The following is a 19,476-nucleotide window of genomic DNA, read 5'->3' on the forward strand; positions in this document are numbered from 1 at the left end:
TTAACACAGCATCCCTGAGTATTTAGTGTCACTACAACTTCTACTTATTCACGTTCAAATTCAGCATTTCTTCTTTGATTTAACATGAATTATAAAGTTGTTTAAAAACTTTTTTTCATCCGTGTTAATGTTACAATAAATCACTGCGGATGTTAAGTTGAGAAATCAAAGCTGAAACCTTCTGAGGTTTCCATAAACAAAGCACAGAACACTGTGAATATGAGTTTCTACTGAGCACTATATTGTACAGTCATTGTATGAGGGAAATCAAAAACACAGATTTAACAAAAATGAAGATCAAAAATTCACTATTAATAATGTAACTTAAATAAAAATATAAATCTATATTCATCGTGATCTGTCATAACTGCTTTGGTTTCCATTAGCTTAAAGGTTCAGTGTGTTGAATTTAGGGACATCTAGTGGTGAAGTTGCATGTTGCAACTAAGGTCGAACAATAATGTTATGATAATAGTTCACCTCAAATGTTTGTTGGTTGGTGGTTTGATTATTAATATTTTCCTTCTGTTCACAGATGAAAATTACTTCCTTTTTGTTAATCTTCATGCACACTTAGGTAAAGCAGAAGCAGGGACAGTTTGGACGCGACTACTTCCAGTCAGACTGCAGCCTCCTCCTCGACACATGGGTCAGCACAGTAGTGATCACCAGCTCGACCTGCACAGCCACACAGATGTAAAACCAGAGGGTCATGTTTTCCCAGGCCAGAAACGGCAGATTGAGGAGCAAAAACACAATGATGCCGGTCAGGATGAGGAGGCTTGACACAGCCTGCAAGACCACGCTACACCACAGCAGAGATCCGTCCTTGATGTAGGCCGTGAACAGCATGGCCAACAGGGAAAAGGCCACCAGCGCCACTGGAATGTACAAACCCAGGATAACCACTATTTCGAGGAGGTTGTTTATCTCAGTCTCAGCTCCCAGCAAAGGGAAGCAGCGCACTTCACCGTCTTCGTGTCTAAGACACATTCGAAAGGGGCTGATGAGGACGTTGTCGGAGCGGATGAACACAGCAGCAGACACAAACAAGGAGGCCAGCGCCTGAGTCAAGATGAGCAGGAGACACATTGAAATCCATAGGAAGTGTCTCGTGGGATTGTTCACAGAGAGGACGGAGCCGGCTTCAGCCCGGTGAGGCCCCATGACCTCTGGCCTGTGGATTTAATATTTATATTAACAGAAATCAATGCATGACAAGTTGATTATTAGGATGGTTCTTCACATAGAGAAAGGCTAGTTGACAAATGACCTGTAAATTCAGTATTAGTGAGTGAACTTACGCCTTCATCGTCAGCAATGAACTCAGAGTGGAGCGCTTCTCAACTTCACAGCACAAACACACTTGTGTCACAGCAGCAACTGTGTCTGGGGGTTTATACTCTACAGATCAGCTGATAATGCTGCAGGACTGACGCATCAAGAAATTGCAATAATAATGAAACTAAAAGTGACAGATTATATTTAGACAAATGACCAGTCCAGCGTTGTGTAATGTTGACCACTCTGAAATAATAAATAGTATAAATACTGAGTGTTAAAGTCGAACTGAGCAGTTGTGCAGTTTGATTTGTTTGTAGTTAACTTACTTTTGTGAATCGACGTCAGTGTTGCTCTGGGTCGTGCACGCGTCGTCTGTGGTCTCTGCCCGGGGCCGAGCACGGTTCGTGAACGCGCACGGCCGCGTGCCTCCAGCCGGAGCGCGCTTAAACAGACAGTTTGACGTGCCTTCTTCCCAGAGTCGAGTGCGAGCTCATCTGCAGCGTTTCCTCATTTCACTGCAACGGGAAAAAAGGGTTGAGAAGGTTGGTGACACACATGTTACAGTTATTTCTTTTTCACTTTGAATCTATGCGCGTGTTGTTCTGTGCACTTTGGAGGGTTTAGACTTTTTGTTCAGCACGGGGAGGGAGGCGGGGTCGTCTGCTGCAGATCCTTTGTTCCTTTTGCTCAGAGCATTAATTATTTGATGTGTTTGCATTGATAAATAGTCGTATATGGGTTTGTGGTGTCATCGTGTCGTTAGAGTGCATGTGAGCATGTTGATCCACGGTTGTGACGGACGGTACATTGGGAACAAGGTGTGGTTGTTTCACACAAACACAGGGAGACCAAAACCTCCCATTTGTCTTTAATAGGAGCTCAGCTCGTCTAAATGTCTCTGATTCATGCCTAATTGAGGTGAGGTGCAAATTAAAGAAGGAATCGAACGCACACATTGACCTTTACGGACCACGCTGTACAGAGCACAGTGTGCGTACCACATGCTGCAGCCCCTGGGCTCAAGAAAACATTATGTACCAAAACGCACAGACTGGAATATCCGTTGCACAACTTATGAAATCAACCCTGACAGCTTTAGTTAAGTTTATTTCTTTGATTTTGTTGTTTTGTAACCTCGAATAATGTTGCATTTCTGCAAATAAAGTGTCAACTTAATATGCAATCAGCAACCACAGGAATTATACATGAAATATTAGACTTTATACTTCATTATACTATACTTCACTGCTGCCCCATCTTGACCAGGACTCTTGAAGAAGATATATCTTTATCTCAATGGGACGTTCCTGGTTAAATAAAGGACAATACAAAAAACTCAGTGGAGCTCACACCTTCACCAAGGCCCAACAGTCCCCTGCAATCTAACCAAGCTGCACCAAATTGCACAGTAGTCAGTTCCCTAAATATGCCTGTTTTTTCCAAAAAATCATAAATTATTCACTAGCCAATCAGTGATCATGCAATGTTTTTTTTAGAAATATATTTATTGGATTTTGCAGATTTAACAAAACAAACATTCACTAAAAAGCACACCCACACACAGAAATAAACTCCAATACTCTATTCTCATGTGACTGATATGCTGGGTAACACAACATACTGTATTTTGAGGCATCACAACAGTGTTGAGCAAAAATCCTTTACGATATTTGAAAAATTGTCCCCACATTTAAAAAAAGTTTGGTTTTCCATGGCTTAGAGAGACTTTTAAACCAACTGCAATTTTAACATTTCCTGGATCCGCCCCCCTGATCCCATCTTCATCAAAATGTAATGGGTTCTTCCCGGACCCATACGGCATCTGTCCACCAGGTTTCATGGCAATCTGTCCAGTAGTTTTTTTTGTGTAATCTTGTTTACAAACAAACCAACAAACAGATTTAACCTCCTTGGCAAAGGTTATAAATTGCTTTTTGCAACCACTTGAAGAATACAATTGAACATCTAATCCTTGGAAAATAATGTGATTGTCATTTCTTGACGCTCTGCACAGGTTCACCATGGGAAACCACTTCAGCAGAAAACGAGACGAGCCTGTCCCTAAGCAGAAGACTGCAGCAGAGGAGACTGCAGCAGGGGAGACTGCAGCAGGGGAGCCAGCCGCTGCTCAGCCAGCAGAAGAGGCTGCGATATCGTGCGCCCAAGAGGCCGTGGAGCCAAAGAATCTAGAGGCAGTGGTGGGTGAGTGTGTGACACAGTTAGCGTGTCAAGGGGTAGAGGCTATTGCTGTCTGCTCTGGGCTTACAGCTGAACCAGAGCCTGTTAAAGAGGAAACCCCAGCTCCAGCCCAACCCAACCTTCTGGACTCAATCAGCGAACCATCTCCTCCAGAACCAGAACCTGTCGCAGAACCAGAACCTGAACCTGTCGCAGAACCAGAACCTGTTGCAGAAGCTCTGATTTCCCTAGCTCCAGAACCTACTCCTCAAGAAGAGCCTCTCTCAAATCCCGAGGCGGAAGTTGAAGCTGTCTTGGAGCCCACCTCAGAGTTATTACCAGTCCCGGCTGAGGCTCTGGAGAAAGCCACAGACATGCTCACTGAGTCCTTCCCTGAGCCAGAGCTTTGCTCGCCTCCTTTGATTGACCTGGGTGTCCCTGATGTCACTCCCCAACCTGTTGATACTCCTCCCTCCCCAGCTCCCACCCCTGACCCAGTCGATGCAGATGTACCCTCAGACATCCCAGAGAGCGGGGAGTGCCTAGACACTGCTGAGATGTCCACGTTTGAGCTGGAAAAGTCTGAGTCTCTGGAAAAGCCTGCGGAGGTGGTGGCCGCAGAGAATATGGAGCAGCTCGTGAGTCATGTCGAAGAGGAAAACATTAGTGGACTCCTGCAGAACTTGGCTCTGAAAGGAAATGACCTCATCCCCATTGATGTCCAGACCCCCGATGACGCTCCCATCACAGACATCAACCTGTCTACCGACCTGATTTGAATCCAATAAGTGAAAGAAGTGAATAGCTATTTTTTTCTGTGAAACACTTTTTAACCTTTATCTTGACTTCTGACTTCACAAATACAATGTTTGATTCCTCATGTGTGCAGCCTAATAAAGGGAAACGGTTAATTTTCTCTTTCAAAATGAACCAAATGTGCCAAGTGAACATAATGATGTCTAAATACTGATACATTGATGTTTTTGGATACATGTATACTGCCATATATTATCTGTGGGTGACGAGTACAGGAGCTCAAGCAGGACAGGGGATATGCGTTCAATTACGTTTCTTGATGGACAACAGAGATCTTCCTCTATGCAAAATTCCCAGGGCAAGAATTTAAATTTATTTCTCATAGGGACTTGAAGAAAGAGGTGCTGTTGCTTTATGAAAACCTAAAAATTATATAATAGTGTAGTAAATAATCATGTTTATTGAGTGCAAAGGGAAAAGTATGAGTTTTTTGAAGTGGATAACCCATTAATTCAAAACGACAGGTATAAGGGACAAAAGCAATGCAACCAAAGATGGAGACCATTTATGTATCTGATTATATAGTTTTCAGATACATAAGTTTTCAATAGTTTTCAATAAACATTTTTGCTTTAAAACACTTGTTTGGATTTTGCAATATTCCTCCAACAGGGATGAAAGTCTTGTATTTTCAGGTGTTTTTTTTAGAATTAAATTCGTGCCTTGGTTGTGGAAATAAAAATATTTCAAGTGCGTTGTGGTCATGCATTCTGTTTTTTTTTATAATGTAGAGGAAATAATCTTACTCCATGTTGAACAGAAGTGAAATAAAAGCGAGCCGGTGCGATACATCACATTCATTAGCTCCAGATGTACAGTAGCTGTATTCTGGTCCCATCACACTGAACGTGGAATGTGACCCAGCTCTGCTCAAACCCAAGTGACGAGTGCCAAGCAGGGCTCTGTTAAACGAACACACTCGAGCAACAGGGAGATTTCTCCATGACACAGCACACTGAACAACAGGCTCGTACACGTTTGGGACACTAAGTGCACATGGAAATTAAATTACAGTCAACACGGCTCAGATCGTGTCATAGAGACAGCGGCTTCTCGCAGTCTCGTGGGAAAGAGGACAAGAAGAGTAGGGAGGAGGAGGAGGGGGAGAGACAAGGCCACATTCTTTCCAGAGGAAGGAGGTTTTTCGGGGGGCCTGGGTCAAAAGTCCTCAGTGTGACTGCGTGTCAGTCCATGAGAAATCTGCTCCACATATGCCTCTCTCTCCTCCCTCCCTCCCGACCCTCACTGAACTACTATCCCTGTGTCTTGACTGGAGTAGTGAGCTGGTGGGTAAGAGACGCCTGCCTACAAATTCAAAACCCCCAAAAAATAACCTGACTGTGTGCGACCATTTTGCCAGGAAGGCAAACAATTCCACAACGTCAGCAAGATGTACAACATTCAGCTCACAGTCGAGACAACATTTATTCTGCACGAGGAGATCACCATGTCTTCTCCAGTTCCATTATCCATAAGAAGTCCCACTCCCGATAAACATTTATGCCTTGTCTGGTCACACCTAAGTTTAACAGGTTACGCCACAGGGCACGGCTGACGGGTAAGTCCCATGGTTTTGGCAACACACCGGCGATGAGTCCCCGCGGAGAGGGAGAGGCGCTCTGCAGTCGGTGACCTCAGTCAAGTCTTCCTTTAGTAAATGCGTTCATGTCATACCAGAGGGTTTCAGTTCAATAAACAAATGTGCTGCACTCAAGTCAACCACCCCGTCCTTATTGATTTCCTGTCTCTTAATGCACTACAACGGCCAAAGGACAAAAACAAAGCACAACACAACTTTGGATTTGTTTTGTGACTGTGATCAAGGAAGTAAAAGAAATGTGATTTTTAAGAGTTTTTAAGGTTAAGTTTTTTTAGTGCAGGGCTGTTTTGTTAACTATTTCTGCCAAGGAGGTTATTTTTTCAATATATTTGTTAGTTAGCAGGATTACGCAAAAAACAGCTGAGCCAACCTCATTGAAATTTGGGGAATGGGTGGGGTATAGTTTGATTAAGGGTCAGATCCAGGAATTTTCTTTCACGATTGGGTGTTAGATTTGGCGGAGGGATGCGATTTAGTATCCTCGTCCTGAAACTATCTTCCTGTTAAAAATGAAAAGCAGAAGTTGTCAAACTCAAATGCAAACATCTCAAGTTTTAGTAAAACTGCTGAAATGGAAAATGTTTTTCACAGATTCGTTAACACTCGCTCATAATGTACACATTTCTGCTGAAATGTTAACTATACTGAGAAAAGAAAATTGCCAACAAACTACTTTTAACACTTAAAATGTTTAGTCGGTTAAATTAATTAATGACTTCAAACTGGTGGACAACTATGACAAGGCCTACAAACCATAGTGCAACAGCATTGACATAGATCATTTCCAGAGAAACGCTTGGCCTTTTTTCTGCCTCAACTTGAAAACATTGTGCAATCAAATCTGGCAGTTGCACATGTGACAACACAGTGGTCCTGCACAACGTGATGGTGATTCATCAAATAATGGTGCAACAGCATAAAGACTTAACTCAAATAGTGAATACTTAAAATGTCGTAAATGTAATCCACTCAGGGTCTGGAGCAATTCACTCTTACAAAACATCCCAGTGGTTTCTGAGTCTCAAGTGGTTTTATCCTATAAACATGCATTGTAGTGTCTGCAGCTACATTTTCCATTTAAAATTTAAAAGTCTGTTTGCATGAATCCAGTACAAGGAGCTATTGACAGTGAAGATATTGACAGAAACATTAAGAAACTCAATCACCAGTTTAATGTAATGTTAAGAAACAATTTACAGTATCTGTCAAAACACAAACTACAGCAGAAACAATTTTAAAGACAGAGAAAACTTAACACAAAGTATTAAATATCAGGCTCAATAAATTAGAGGTATATGGAGTGTGTACAGCTTTGGATAACTGTACGACCAAAACAGTGTTTTGAACTTGAAATAAGTATTTTAGATGACTCAAAGCTGTCGACTTCCAGAGGACCATTATTAATGGTCTGCGCCATCATCCATGGTTTTATGTTTCTGAAGGCAAAGACAAGAGCAGAAGGTAAGGCAGTTCATTTCAATGCATTTTGACATTTATCTTGAAACACCAGCACCAGCACTTTATTTCCAGAGTTTCTCTTTTTACCATTAGCTGCCTGTATTTCTTGGCTAGGTCAACATTGGTGCGTCCAGGTTGGAAGGGATACGACCACAAGATGGAATTCCAAGAGAAGCCAAATCTCTTTACTCCGTTCAGAAGGTAATGCACCTCCTCAAGGCAGAAGTCCTTCCTCTTCCTTCTCTGAGAATAATATTGAAAATGAGAGAAAATGGCAAAACTCTGAGTAAGGATTAGACAGACAGGAGAGTTCAGATTATTTGCCAAATCACATGTGCAGAGATGCACACTTGTACTTTGGACTTGTGGCTTGTGTGTATAGTTCATACTTTCACAATCTATCTGGTCCAAACTGCGTGTGCAGAGTTAAACTGTAACTGAAAGTTTTTGCATATTTTCACATCGTAGAAGAAAAACATTTGCCAGGCCTGTAGGTAGAGGTACTTAGTCTTGACTACTGGCAGTAAACTTAATGCGCTGCAGCACAAAGTCATGGTGATAAAAAGCTGCAGGAAAACCTAACAAGCTATAAAACATGTACATTTTTGACAAGTAATATTCGTTCACACTCTTACAGTGGAGCAGAGATCTGTGCTAGTCTTCGGCTCGTTATCGAGGACACAATGTCCAAGATTATTCCTCCCTCTTCTCTCTGTGTTTGAAAGAAAACAGTTTGCATTTGTGTCTGTGTGTGTGTGGAAGACTGAGAGGAGGCCAATTATTTAAAACACATTCTCTTACTAAAGAGAACTGCCTTTATATAAAAAGAGAAAAATTAATCTTTTCACTCTTTCCATCCTCCTCATTACAGCGATATTGCATCGCCCATTCTGGCTAATACAGCTGTTGTACTAACAATACAGAAAGAGACGTATGGCGGATGAGAAAGAGGAGGCAGGAGAACAGGAGGGAGGTGGGGGCAGAATAAAAACAGGGGGAAAAAAGGATACATTAGGGGAGGCGGAGAGAAAGATGGAAAAAACAGATGAGCTGTACAGAGCAAGAATGAAAATGTGGGTTTTGCTGTGGAAGAAAAAACTATTTTAAGTGTAGACTCGCACAAAGTGAGCATTGGAAAATAAATTTGGCTGAGAGGTATGAAGATACAGTTAAGCTCAGCCTGACAGTCTGTGGCAACTTTTAGGTCCCAGAAAGTCTGACAGAGACCTTGCAATGTCACTCCTTTCACTGCTATGTGACTGGCCCAACTCAACAACATTAGAACACATCCTCTCAATCTCTGTCACACGCACACGCACACGCACACGCACACGCACACACACAGACACATACGTGCACAATCGCACACACACATGCACACAAACACAAACACAGAGTGTGACACAGCTTAATACAGCTGTGCTGCTCATAACCAGCTCTGGCCTGCACTGTGAGAACACTGGCCACATTTCAACATTCCTTCTGCCTTTGTCTGCTGCCAAGAACACACAGCAGAAGACAGCTCCCACCACAGGCTCTCAATCTCAACATTCTGACACACGCACACTTAATTTGATCTGCTGTAAACATATTTACCTGCAGGTAGAAGCTGCCCTTTCAGACATGACAAGTATAGAAGAACATATCATCACATGCATACCAGTCTTGTTTCGAGAAGTCTCCGTCCTGTTTTTAGCTCCTCTGTGCAGTGGAGTCAGAGCGATGCCTATGAAATATGGAGGAAGATGACCCCCAAATAGCACACTTGAAGAATGTTGTACATGTGTGTTACAGTGATAGCTTATTTCTAATAATATCAGGCAACAGTTTGCAAGAGTTCAAATAGTTGGTTTAGCTTTCAGGAGCAAGTATTTGCAACAGTTGAACTGCTTTTCACCACTGTTTGTTTGATTGTAAGCAGGATTATGCAAAAACCTCTGAATGGATTTCCACAAAACTTGGAAATATGGGTCATGGACCAAGGAAGAAAACATTGACTATTGGCACTGATCTGTACGAATTGTCAGATCCAGGAAGTGTTTTGTTTTTTGACATTTCAGCAATTTTCCTATTTTTGGATCTTGATAAAACAAATTAGGGAAGTTAAGGAGCGTGATATCTACGTGTGTGCAATATGGTGCGGATCAAAATACAAATGCTAATCTACAATATTTAACTCTGATTTCATGGTGGGATGGATTTTTTTCTACTGCTGCACTCTAACACATGAGGCTAACTCCAATAACTAACTCCAATGTGTAGAAGAGATGTGGTCTTAGCTATAATTCTTGTTTGAATCCAAGGAGATTGTTGGCCCTTGGCGCTGGAATGCACTCTACTCAGTGTAATTCTAGTTTTCATATTACAAAAGAGACAACCTTGTGATAGAGAGGCATGTAAAATTGACTTGCTTCTTACCATGCTGCTTCTTCCTGTGGGCCTCTGGAAAGCAGCGCTTGAGTTTCCCTGCTTCTTTACATACGGGAGTCAGGGAGACCTTGTTTACTGCAGATCACACAGCAGTAGTTAGAGATGACAATACATGTTTCTCTATGAGCTAATCAGAATGAAACTGTTTGTTCCATAAAACAGCTTTAAACAACACCTACAATCATATTGTTTTTACATTTATCTGAGGTATATTCCCCCAGATTGATTTCAAGGGATTATCATACAAATACAATTGTTTAATTCTGACAAATGAAAACATTAGAGAAGCACACAAAAAAACATAATTCTGTGAACCTGACACAGCACATACAAGGATCAAAATCTGAAATGAAGCCCACACCCATGGTTTTATATCAGTATATTATATTTCCAAGCCGAATGCAGTACTATTCAGCCAATGTTGCAGTAACAGGTCACCTAATGCAAGCCTTAAAAGGTTATAGTGAGTGGCGATAAACAATATTTAAGAGCCAAAAGAAAACTTGGAAAGTACACACAAAAACACAAACACAGGTACCTCGTACCACAAGGAAACACTGTGGGGTGACCATATTTTGGAAGATTCCATTGAATTTTGACCAAAAGTAAAACCTATCCATTCCCATTTATAACTTAGTGCCTCATTCTGCATCACCTTGTGATCCAGTTGTCAGGCAAACAACAACCTTCAAACCAAGGCTGACGCAAAGTGAGTAAGACCCTGTGTCCATGAGTAACCAGAGTTGAAAAACTGATATGTGTGAAACAAATATATTACTAACAGCTGTAGCAATTTGCACGTGGCTATCAAGTGACACAGTTGTGAAACCTCATGGTAGTTGTGGACCTTATCTTTGATATTAATAATGTTTTTTCTAAATGCTAAATGATTGCATTAAGATTATATTGTAATGTGAGAAAAATGGAACTGTCACCCTACAATTCTAAAAAGGTAAATTGACTTTACTAGTATTATCCACTTAGAGCTTTGCAGTACAAGCCATAATCACCCAGTCACACATCTTGAGGTTAGTGGACAACCACTCAACCCCCTGAGCCACAGCTTTAAATACAAAGGTAAACTGCTCTCCTTACAACAACTATCAATTCCATAGTCCTGTTGTGCTTTATGTGAAGATCTTATCAGACTGTGAGACTGACACTACTGGTGAAGCCTCTTACCACTCCGGTGTTCTTGTCTTCTGTGTGGCCCTGCTCTTGACACTCTCTCAGGGTTTTGGTGCGTCAGCTCCACAGTGTGATCCTGGTTCTCTCTCCTGAACAGAAGGCTGCAGTGATGAGCCCTGAATTGATCTGTGGCTCCTTGGAGAGCCCTGTGCATATCACAGCTGTGATGGCAGGAGCTTTGAAGAGATGCAAAGGTGCGACTGGTCACGTTGTCAAAAGGCAACACACAGCCTGAAGGAGAGAGGGAAAAGATGTGGGTAACTGAGGCAAGATCGATAGCTGAATTTACATCGATAAGGTGAATGTTCCCTTAAAGCTCAGATGTATGAATATATCGGTGATTGTTTGTTTGGCCTAAGCTTGGCCAGTCCCAAGCCTCTCCAGGAAGCTTGGGCATATACAGTACAAGATAATAAGAAACACAAAATGTACATAAAAAGTCTTTACTTTGATTAAACTCTGAAAGTGGGTCTTATGGTGTTCAGATTTAGGCCCGGGGGGGGATTCTAACAATTTATGACCAGTTAACCTTGGAAAAGATACCAAGAGCCTCAGGACCAAAATATTCTTGCAAACTTAATCTAATAATTAAAAAAATACATACATAATATAATGGTTCATCCTTCACATTAAGGTGGTTTCAAATAGGATTGAAAAAAGTTGTTTAAATGACAGTGAGGTAAACACAGACCAAGCTTCATGTTCTCCTACCTGCACATCGGGACAGAGAGACTGAGTGTTCCTCTGCTTTGATTTCCCCCTCATCACTCATGTCACAGTCATGTAACTCTTAACATTAAAACATACACACATTGAATAAACCACACATTGACAGAACAGGGAAATTAAGTCAGGAAATTCAAACAGGATGTTAAAGACATGAAGCTGTGACTCTTACCTTCATTGGCACGGTTCATTTCTATTGGTGCACTGTGCCTCACATGTGCTGGGGGCTGAAACAACTGACTAAACAAACAAGGAAAAAACCAAAACAGAGGAAAATCTGTTGAACTGAAAGCCAACCTTTTACATTTCTCTGAAAAAGAACTAACTCTACTGACCTGTCTGCAGTATGTGACTCTCTGCCTCCCTCTACTGACCATGCATGAGGCGACAGCTTGGCTCTGACACCCTTGCACTCAGAACACCACTCATCTCCTCTACTGGTTTCAACTTTCTCCTCCTTACAACTTAGGTTGGAACTCATTTTCCTCAGTTTACTGGCAAACTTCTTCACAACCACATTTTTACCAGTTTGAAGTTTAACTCTGTTGTCACCCTCTGCTTCCATGTGCGTGCGGGTGCTGCTCTGTCTATATGCTTTGGGGAGGGTGCTAATGCTCTCTCCACGCTGTAGAGGCAGAGGTAAGGCTGGAGACGGAGATGGTGCAGCTGGCCCTTCAGTTGAAGTTGATGGGTCTTTCTCTTCCTGCTCGTCCTCAGCACCCTTCAGATGAACAATAACACGTCATGAGCCACCAAGTTATATAATGACTGAAATTCAGTAATGTGTGTGAAGGCATGTTTAACCTTTGCCTGTTTCTCCTCTAGCTGGTTAATCCTGCTGAGCAACTCCTGCGCTGTGCACCTGAAGCTTTCCATGTGTGCAAGGGTTTCCATGTTTTTGTCCTCCCCATGTCCTGCCGTCAGACCAGGCACCAAGGACACCGCTTCACAGGCAGACAAACACACAATTTTGAGAGCTACCTATTCTATATTTAATCCACAAATTATTCAGTCATAAAAAAATGTTTTACCCTCTTTTAAGTGCATGGCTATGGTAAATTAAAAGGTCTACATTCTTTAATTTAGAGTCCTGTCTTGTATGAGGAAGCTACAATGATTGTGAAGTAGTTGTATTATTATGACATAAACTTACTGGCCGGTTTGCAGGTCTGCAATATGAACGTAGCAGCCTTCCTGACCTCCTCACATGTGTCTTCTGTGAGTAAAGTTATAATAAGGGGCAGGCCTCCACACTGCACCAACTGGGACTGGTGGTCCTCTACAGACAGGAGGAAACACGGTTGTGAAAATTTTTTGGGATAGCATAAATAATCACAATATCTCAAGATAAGGAAGAGTGTAGCAGCGGGTGACAATTTTTGCTGTTGTTTAAAATATGAAGATGACGTCTCACCAGAAGCCTCGGTGCAGTGACCCAGGGTTAGTAAAACTGAAAGCCTGTCCTCAAGGTCCAGATTTGGGCTGCCCAGCAGAGAGAGGAGATGGGACACTATGCCATACTGAGCCAGACCTGAAGCCAGAGCAGCTGAAGAGAGCAGATTGTCAATGGAGAAGGAAACAATTTGGGTTGTGTCATTTGAAATGTTACTGTGTGAGGGAGCGATACACACAGTTTTCAGTAACGCAAGCTGACAGGGTCTTGGAAATAATGACTGAAAGTTGGCACGACAACGAGCTCGTATCTGCCACAGAGGCTAGACGAAGGAGTGAACGAGTGAGAGTTTCCAAACCCCCCGAGGCAGAAAAACTCTCCTGAACATAGCCTGCAGAAACAAACAAGAGATTGGTTTTAAGTAATTTCATCGTTTGGACATTGTTTTCAGTTTACAATTTTGGCCCAAACTTTTACTTACAGTTGTTGGCAACAGTCATTGCTATGAAGGAGCAAATGGATTGAAAAATCTCTGTGCGTGCCAAAGCAATCTGCTGAAGCCAGATGTTTATCATAGGAAAGGCTGCAACACAAATACGCTGACCCTCCTCTGGAAGACAAAAGTAATCAATTGATTTAACTGTCCCATGGTTTGACTCCAAGATGAAAAGGTCAATAATGTTTAACATATTAACTCCTCTGTAAAAGGCAAGAATACAAAGATGACATTACCATTCTGAGGATTGTTGACACATCCACAGAGAGCACTAGACACAGATGCCCAGAGTTGGTAAGTGTGAGGAGCGTTGGCTATAACTGCAGTGGCCTCCTTGGAAAGTGGAAAAGTAGTCCTGCAAAAACATATACACTGACTAAATGGATTCTGACCCCTTGTAAATGTTACATGTTTAACCTGGCTAATCAAGATTATTTTAATGTGTTACTGAACCATGCATATATTTAAATTTATGAAAAACTTAAAATATATATCTTGATTTACAAAAAACAACCACTTGACATTATTAACTTGAGTAAATTAAACATAAAAATGTTTCAGTATACTATCAAACCTGTATATTTGGGCGTATATGAGTGGATTTGGCATACCTGTGTGAACTATATATAGCTACATCACTGATAAGTACCTGAATAGGTCCAGTAGAATGTCCACGCAGCCAGTGGTTAAAGCTAAAGACTGGCCTAATTCTGCAAGAGCACACAGACACACACAGGTTACAGAGGTCTACATAAAAAAAGTCAGATCATCATCACACTCTCAGGAATCCTATATGAAATGTACAATATTTCAGCAATACATTTTGTTGTATGTATATGAAATTGCTCTCATAAGCTTAAAAATAATGAAAAGAAAATGTCATGTGAAGTTAGAGAAAGAAATGGTACATAAATCAGCAATCTGATCCTGTAGCTTTATTCACTGAGTTAGCTGAGGTGGTCTTTATCTTACTGTTGTTGGCGACCAACACAGACAGCAAATAGACGGACACTCTCTTCTGTGTCAGTGGGAGGTGTTCATTCATCAACCAACCAGCCAGGTCGGCAAATGTCTCCTTTCTGCACAGGGAATTCTTGCAAAACACTAGCAGAAGGAAAGATAAACATCAATATCAACAATATGTTAAACTTTCATTCATTTGAAAATACCACATTTGATCAATTTAGTTCAGAAATAACACTATACATGCTTGTGTACGCTTTCAAAATAAAATACACATCTTTCATTCATCTCATATCAGGTCTGCAGCCTCTGACACCCGCATTTAAAATCTGAAAACAAAGTGACAAAGCTGTCCTGTGTGTGTCCTGTGCAGCTTTTAGTATCCTATAATCTACAGAAAAGAAAACAACAGCAGGGTTAGCCTGAATTGAGCTTCTTAAATATCTCTCTCTCTCACACACACTCTCTCTCACACACACACACGCACACACACACACCTACCATTGGCCCCTGCCAGAGTGCCGATGGTAAAAAGCGCAGTCTCCTTCACATCCGAATGAACAATAGTGGATTTGGAGAGGTTATACACAAATGCCACACCTCCCATTTCCCTCAGCAGGTCCACATTGTCATCTGAAATAATGAAAAGTTGAAAGGAACAGTTGAAAGGTGTCGTATCAATATGTTACGCATCATTTCCTTCAACGATTGCTCTCCAGATAACCGACAGGACTGACTGATGGGGCTGTAGGAGAGAGAGAGTGAGTGTATGAAACATTAACGGAGCAGCGTTACCTCTGTTTTCACAGATTGAGTGAATGGTGAGAAGAGCTTGTTTCTGTAGCTCAGGAGATTTCATCTGAAACTTCAGACACTCAAGGAGCAAGCTGAGGTCTGTTCTTATGGCTGAAGGCAGAAAGATGGAATCAGCAAAGTCTTGTTGAACCCAACAGAAATGTTTAGTTACACGAGTTACGTCCATGTACAAATACAAACTAAATGTGCACAGTTAGTTTCCAGCAAATGTCACTTACCAGTGCGGCTGTTGCTGTAAGCCCCTGTTTTATCCATCATATTCTTTGAAGGACTCTTAGATTAGGATTAAATTTCATCCAACTAACAGTGTGGCTAATTTATCCATCCAATAATATCATCTCGAAGTCCTCACCTTTGGTAGATCTAGCATTATGTTGTGCTAACGAATTAGCTACCTAGCTAAATAGCCTAATATAAATCAAGCTAACGTTTGCTCCGGTTAAACCTGCAGCTCTTTCAAAGTATAATTATTGTACAAGCTAATGTTAGAGTGTTCTTCAGGAGTTAAAAAAAACCCACATGCTCACTCTGTGGGTAATTTAAAGTAAGAGACAGAGATGTTAGCTTTAGCTTTAGCCAAAGTTAGCTGTGGCGTTTGTCTCCCATGAATCACCGGTGATGGAACGTCTGCACTTTGCGTTACCATAGCAACAGAAGCCGGGGGTGTGGCCCACCACTACAAATATTAGTTTGTGAAGTTGAATTCATTCACGAGACAAAACACGTGTTGTTTCCTCCCAACAGACATCTGCTGGTAAACAAAGCTGAAGTTCAGATTCCTCATCTTTCCTGTCAAGAATTCACTGAGGATATTGATTGTGAACATACTCACAAACCATTTAGTTATGGACTTTTATAAATTGCTTTAAGGCTGTTTTATTTTGGTTTTTTACTTTCCATTCTGTACTCTCTCATTTATACAGTGTTTTTTTAATGGGACAATATAAAGTCTCTTATTATTTAATGTACAATTGAAATCAAATTAGTTACAAACAATATCGTACACACTTAATAACAAGTCAATAACACTTTATAAACAATGTGAATATAGGCTGTAGATAGATAGATAGATAGATAGATAGATAGATAGATAGATAGATAGACACATAGATAAGTTTTGACCTGCAAGTCTCTATTATGTTTTGAAAATGTGTAATAATAGTAAAGGTAATTATACATACACAAATAAAAGTGTGAAAAGTAAAGACTGAAGACTTTCTTTCTTTCTTTGATATTTTTCTTTACATATTTATTATCCATTTAATACTCATTCCTATCTGTGTAAATCAATGGCTATAATGTGCAATGTGTTACACATATTCTGCTCACACTGTATATATGATCTTTTAAATTTTATATATTTCCATTTTATATTTCCTTGCTCTTATATTGCACGTTTACTTATTTATTACTTTTAACAATGTCTATGTATTGATCATCCCTATTACAACAGCACATTTCCCCATTGTGGGATGAATAAAGGATCATTTTATCTTTTTTAGGAGTAATCGATGATCAAACTCATTGCTGAAAAATATGTTATGTTAAAGTATATAATGTGGGTTATGAATATGAAATAACTTGTTTATTTCTATTTGTTTGTTGTGTTAGTTTACACGTCGCCTGTTGGAGGCAGCTGTTGTTGACATTGCGTCACCGTGGAAACCGTTACGTAGCCGAACACAGGAAAGAGCAATGCGCTGAGCCGAAACCGGAAGTAAGCGATACAAAAGCAACTAGTAGTAGTTTTTTTTAAAGAAAGTACACGTCCAAGTCGAAAAAGTCGCCATGGGAACTACGGCAAGTCAACTTGGGAAGGATTTACTATCAGAATATCAAGTAAGTGCCCGAAGCAACGTCATTAAAACTGGTGTTATATCGTCACGGAAGTAAAACGAGTTGGGTAAACCTGCGAGCTGCTTTTACCACGCAGCGTTATAACTATCATAGCTTAATGCTATGAAGCCAAAGAAAACCATTAAAGCCTTGTCACCAGGTGATTTATATGTCGTCTGTACTTGTTGTAGTTCCTATAAAGTAAAAAGAAAACTTTGATGGCACTCGTCATCAATCTTGTTAAGTCAGTGGAAGCTAATGTTGCTAATATCGTGAATTGACAGGCAATATAAGATAGAGGAAATATATATAAACAGGATATAGGAAATAAAACTCGTAAAAGTATTGAAGTGTAAGTGACAAGTGTTTGATGTTAATCTGTGACTGCTTTCATTCTAATAATCCTTTTCTTCACAGGAACTGACATTCCTGACAAAACAAGAAATCCTCCTGTAAGTGAGCAGCTTCATGCAACATGTTACCAATAATAACAAATCATGTCCATCAATCTATCAGTGCTGGTTGCAATACATTCTTAAATATTGCCTTTCTTCTCATAATCAGAGCTCACAAGAGATTCACTGAACTGCTCACTAAAGATGAGAAAGACCTTCAAAACACCAGGGTCCCAATGGAGAGGATCCTTGCTTTGCCAGAACTCAAGGTAAAAACACATTCAAGGGGTTAAAAAGAGGATTTATGGATGTTATGTGGACTTCTTCGTGGTTTATTTTCACCGTTTAACCAGGGTTGTTGTGCACTTTTGTGTGTTCTGGAAGAAGACTTCAAGTGCTGATAAACCACACTGACCCTTGTACTCTTTCCTGTCCCAGTCCAACCCTTTCAGGAACAGAATCTGCCATGTGTTCTCAACGTCTGATATCAAAAATGGAAGCCTCACCTTTGAGGATTTTCTGGATCTTTTGAGTGCCTTCAGTGATTCTGCTACACTGGAGATCAAATCCCACTATGCCTTCCGTATATTTGGTAAATAACTCAATTAAAACACATTGCTGGTTATTAATGTAAGGTTATGAGATCGGTGTAATAACTATATTGATATATTGTTTTAGACTTTGACGATGATGGAACCCTTGATTGTGGCGATCTGGAGAAGCTGGTTAACTGTCTGACCGGGGAGACCGATGACACAAGACTGACCACAGAGGAAATGCGACAGCTCATCAGCAATGTGAGTTCACTGAGGCGTCTCCTCTTTAATGATCACATTAAATTTGATATAAACACTGAGGCGTGAAACGTGGGCAGCAAAAAAATCGTCCTGCTCTGTAAACTAGAGTCCTTCTCTGCCAGCCCTGTTGTTCTCTGTATTGGGCATCTCCTGTGTTTCTCTTTCATCTGCTGGTGGTTTCACACTCTCATAGTTAAAGACAGAAACAGCCTGTGGTTAAAAACTGCTCTAAGGTCAGGTGAAATGAAGAATGTAAAGAAAGTTCCTTTTGTCATCAGCAAATCCTTCAGAAAGCACAGAGTGTATTGTCTTCTGAACATGTTCTGGTGAAGTTTCCGTGCTACCATGAGGATGTCGTTACGTTAATTCTGTTTGGAAAAATAACTGCTGCTTTAAATCTTTATCCCTTCTGCAATCATGTTTTTAAACAGTACATATAGATGTTTTAAAACATTGCCTTTTTTGTAGCTTATCTTTTTATCCACTTTTTAACTTTTTGTACTGTCATTCATTTTTTTCAAACTTATTTGTACCTCACTGTGTATGTTTTGTTTCTACGAGCTGTGCCAAATGAATGACCCCCTGTGGGATTGATAAAGTTGTTTGAATTCAAATGTGTAAAAGAATTTTAGATGGTGAAGACAGTGGATACAGTTTCTTCCCTTTTTCAGATCCTTGAGGAGTCCGACATTGACAAGGACGGAACTGTGAACCTCTCAGAGTTTCAGCATGTGATTTCAAGATCACCAGATTTTGTCAGGTAAGAAAGCAAATCATCTATTAATTATTGTTACATGTTATTTGACCCAATTTTTTCCCCCCTTCAACTGTAACCTCACATTTTGATTTCTCCACAGTTCTTTCAAGATTGTGCTGTGAAGACCTCTAGAGGGCTGCGGAAATGCATCACCCTTTCCTTCTCATTACAACAATTTAATGTTTGCCTTAAATTATATTCACCTCTGGATTTTATTGCCTTAACAGTTTTTATGTATTGTTTTTGAAATTAAAAAGCTGATTTTTTTAAATACCTGTAAATAAACTAAAAACATTTACCAAAAGTACAGAATTACCAAAGTTTTTCATACAAACAAACAAAC

General features: G+C 40.5%; 3 protein-coding genes across 5 annotated transcripts; 2 read left to right on the forward strand and 1 right to left on the reverse strand.

The window, feature by feature from the left end:
* Positions 1-1,679: 1,679 nt before the first annotated feature.
* Positions 1,680-4,971, forward strand: LOC118109509 (fibrous sheath CABYR-binding protein). Its single transcript, XM_035156660.2, has 2 exons — positions 1,680-1,826; positions 3,299-4,971. The coding sequence occupies exon 2, from the start codon at positions 3,306-3,308 to the stop codon at positions 4,239-4,241; it is 936 nt and encodes a 311-aa protein (XP_035012551.2). The 5' UTR covers positions 1,680-1,826; positions 3,299-3,305; the 3' UTR covers positions 4,242-4,971.
* Positions 4,972-7,027: 2,056 nt separating this feature from the next.
* On the reverse strand, positions 7,028-15,967 carry terb1 (telomere repeat binding bouquet formation protein 1). Of its 3 annotated transcripts, XM_035155905.1 has the most exons (20): positions 15,567-15,967; positions 15,328-15,438; positions 15,034-15,165; positions 14,542-14,673; positions 14,219-14,279; positions 13,806-13,924; positions 13,555-13,683; positions 13,312-13,464; positions 13,095-13,226; positions 12,834-12,959; positions 12,485-12,624; positions 12,016-12,401; positions 11,853-11,920; positions 11,666-11,743; positions 10,949-11,185; positions 9,755-9,841; positions 8,997-9,062; positions 7,972-8,048; positions 7,424-7,579; positions 7,028-7,314 (listed from the first exon to the last, which is right to left on the reverse strand). In XM_035155905.1, the coding sequence occupies exons 1-20, from the start codon at positions 15,604-15,606 to the stop codon at positions 7,279-7,281; spliced, it is 2,466 nt and encodes an 821-aa protein (XP_035011796.1). In that variant the 5' UTR covers positions 15,607-15,967; the 3' UTR covers positions 7,028-7,278. The 3 variants fall into 3 exon arrangements, with proteins under 3 accessions (XP_035011796.1, XP_035011797.1, XP_035011799.1); XM_035155906.1 differs by lacking the exon at positions 11,666-11,743; XM_035155908.2 differs by lacking the exons at positions 7,028-7,314; positions 7,972-8,048.
* A 1,061-nt stretch (positions 15,968-17,028) lies between these two features.
* LOC118109686 (calcium and integrin-binding protein 1) lies at positions 17,029-19,437 on the forward strand. The gene is made up of 7 exons (XM_035157000.2): positions 17,029-17,187; positions 17,602-17,636; positions 17,749-17,848; positions 18,018-18,171; positions 18,258-18,376; positions 19,048-19,136; positions 19,234-19,437. The coding sequence occupies exons 1-7, from the start codon at positions 17,137-17,139 to the stop codon at positions 19,253-19,255; spliced, it is 570 nt and encodes a 189-aa protein (XP_035012891.1). The 5' UTR covers positions 17,029-17,136; the 3' UTR covers positions 19,256-19,437.
* Positions 19,438-19,476: the final 39 nt, after the last annotated feature.

Source organism: Hippoglossus stenolepis, chromosome 5 (genome assembly GCF_022539355.2).
Source record: "Hippoglossus stenolepis isolate QCI-W04-F060 chromosome 5, HSTE1.2, whole genome shotgun sequence".
Lineage (NCBI taxonomy): Eukaryota > Metazoa > Chordata > Actinopteri > Pleuronectiformes > Pleuronectidae > Hippoglossus > Hippoglossus stenolepis.

Coding starts and splice junctions, on each gene's coding strand:
- terb1 (XM_035155905.1), bottom strand. CDS start 15,606: ATGATGGATAAAACAGGGGCTTACAGCAACAGCCGCACTG. Junction 13,684..13,805: donor TGTCAACAATCCTCAGAATG/GTAATGTCATCT, acceptor TTTGTCTTCCAG/AGGAGGGTCAGCGTATTTGT. Junction 9,063..9,754: donor CCACAGGAAGAAGCAGCATG/GTAAGAAGCAAG, acceptor CATATTTCATAG/GCATCGCTCTGACTCCACTG.
- LOC118109509 (XM_035156660.2), top strand. CDS start 3,306: ATGGGAAACCACTTCAGCAGAAAACGAGACGAGCCTGTCCCTAAGCAG.
- LOC118109686 (XM_035157000.2), top strand. CDS start 17,137: ATGGGAACTACGGCAAGTCAACTTGGGAAGGATTTACTATCAGAATAT. Junction 18,377..19,047: donor TGCGACAGCTCATCAGCAAT/GTGAGTTCACTG, acceptor TCCCTTTTTCAG/ATCCTTGAGGAGTCCGACAT. Junction 19,137..19,233: donor AGATCACCAGATTTTGTCAG/GTAAGAAAGCAA, acceptor ATTTCTCCACAG/TTCTTTCAAGATTGTGCTGT.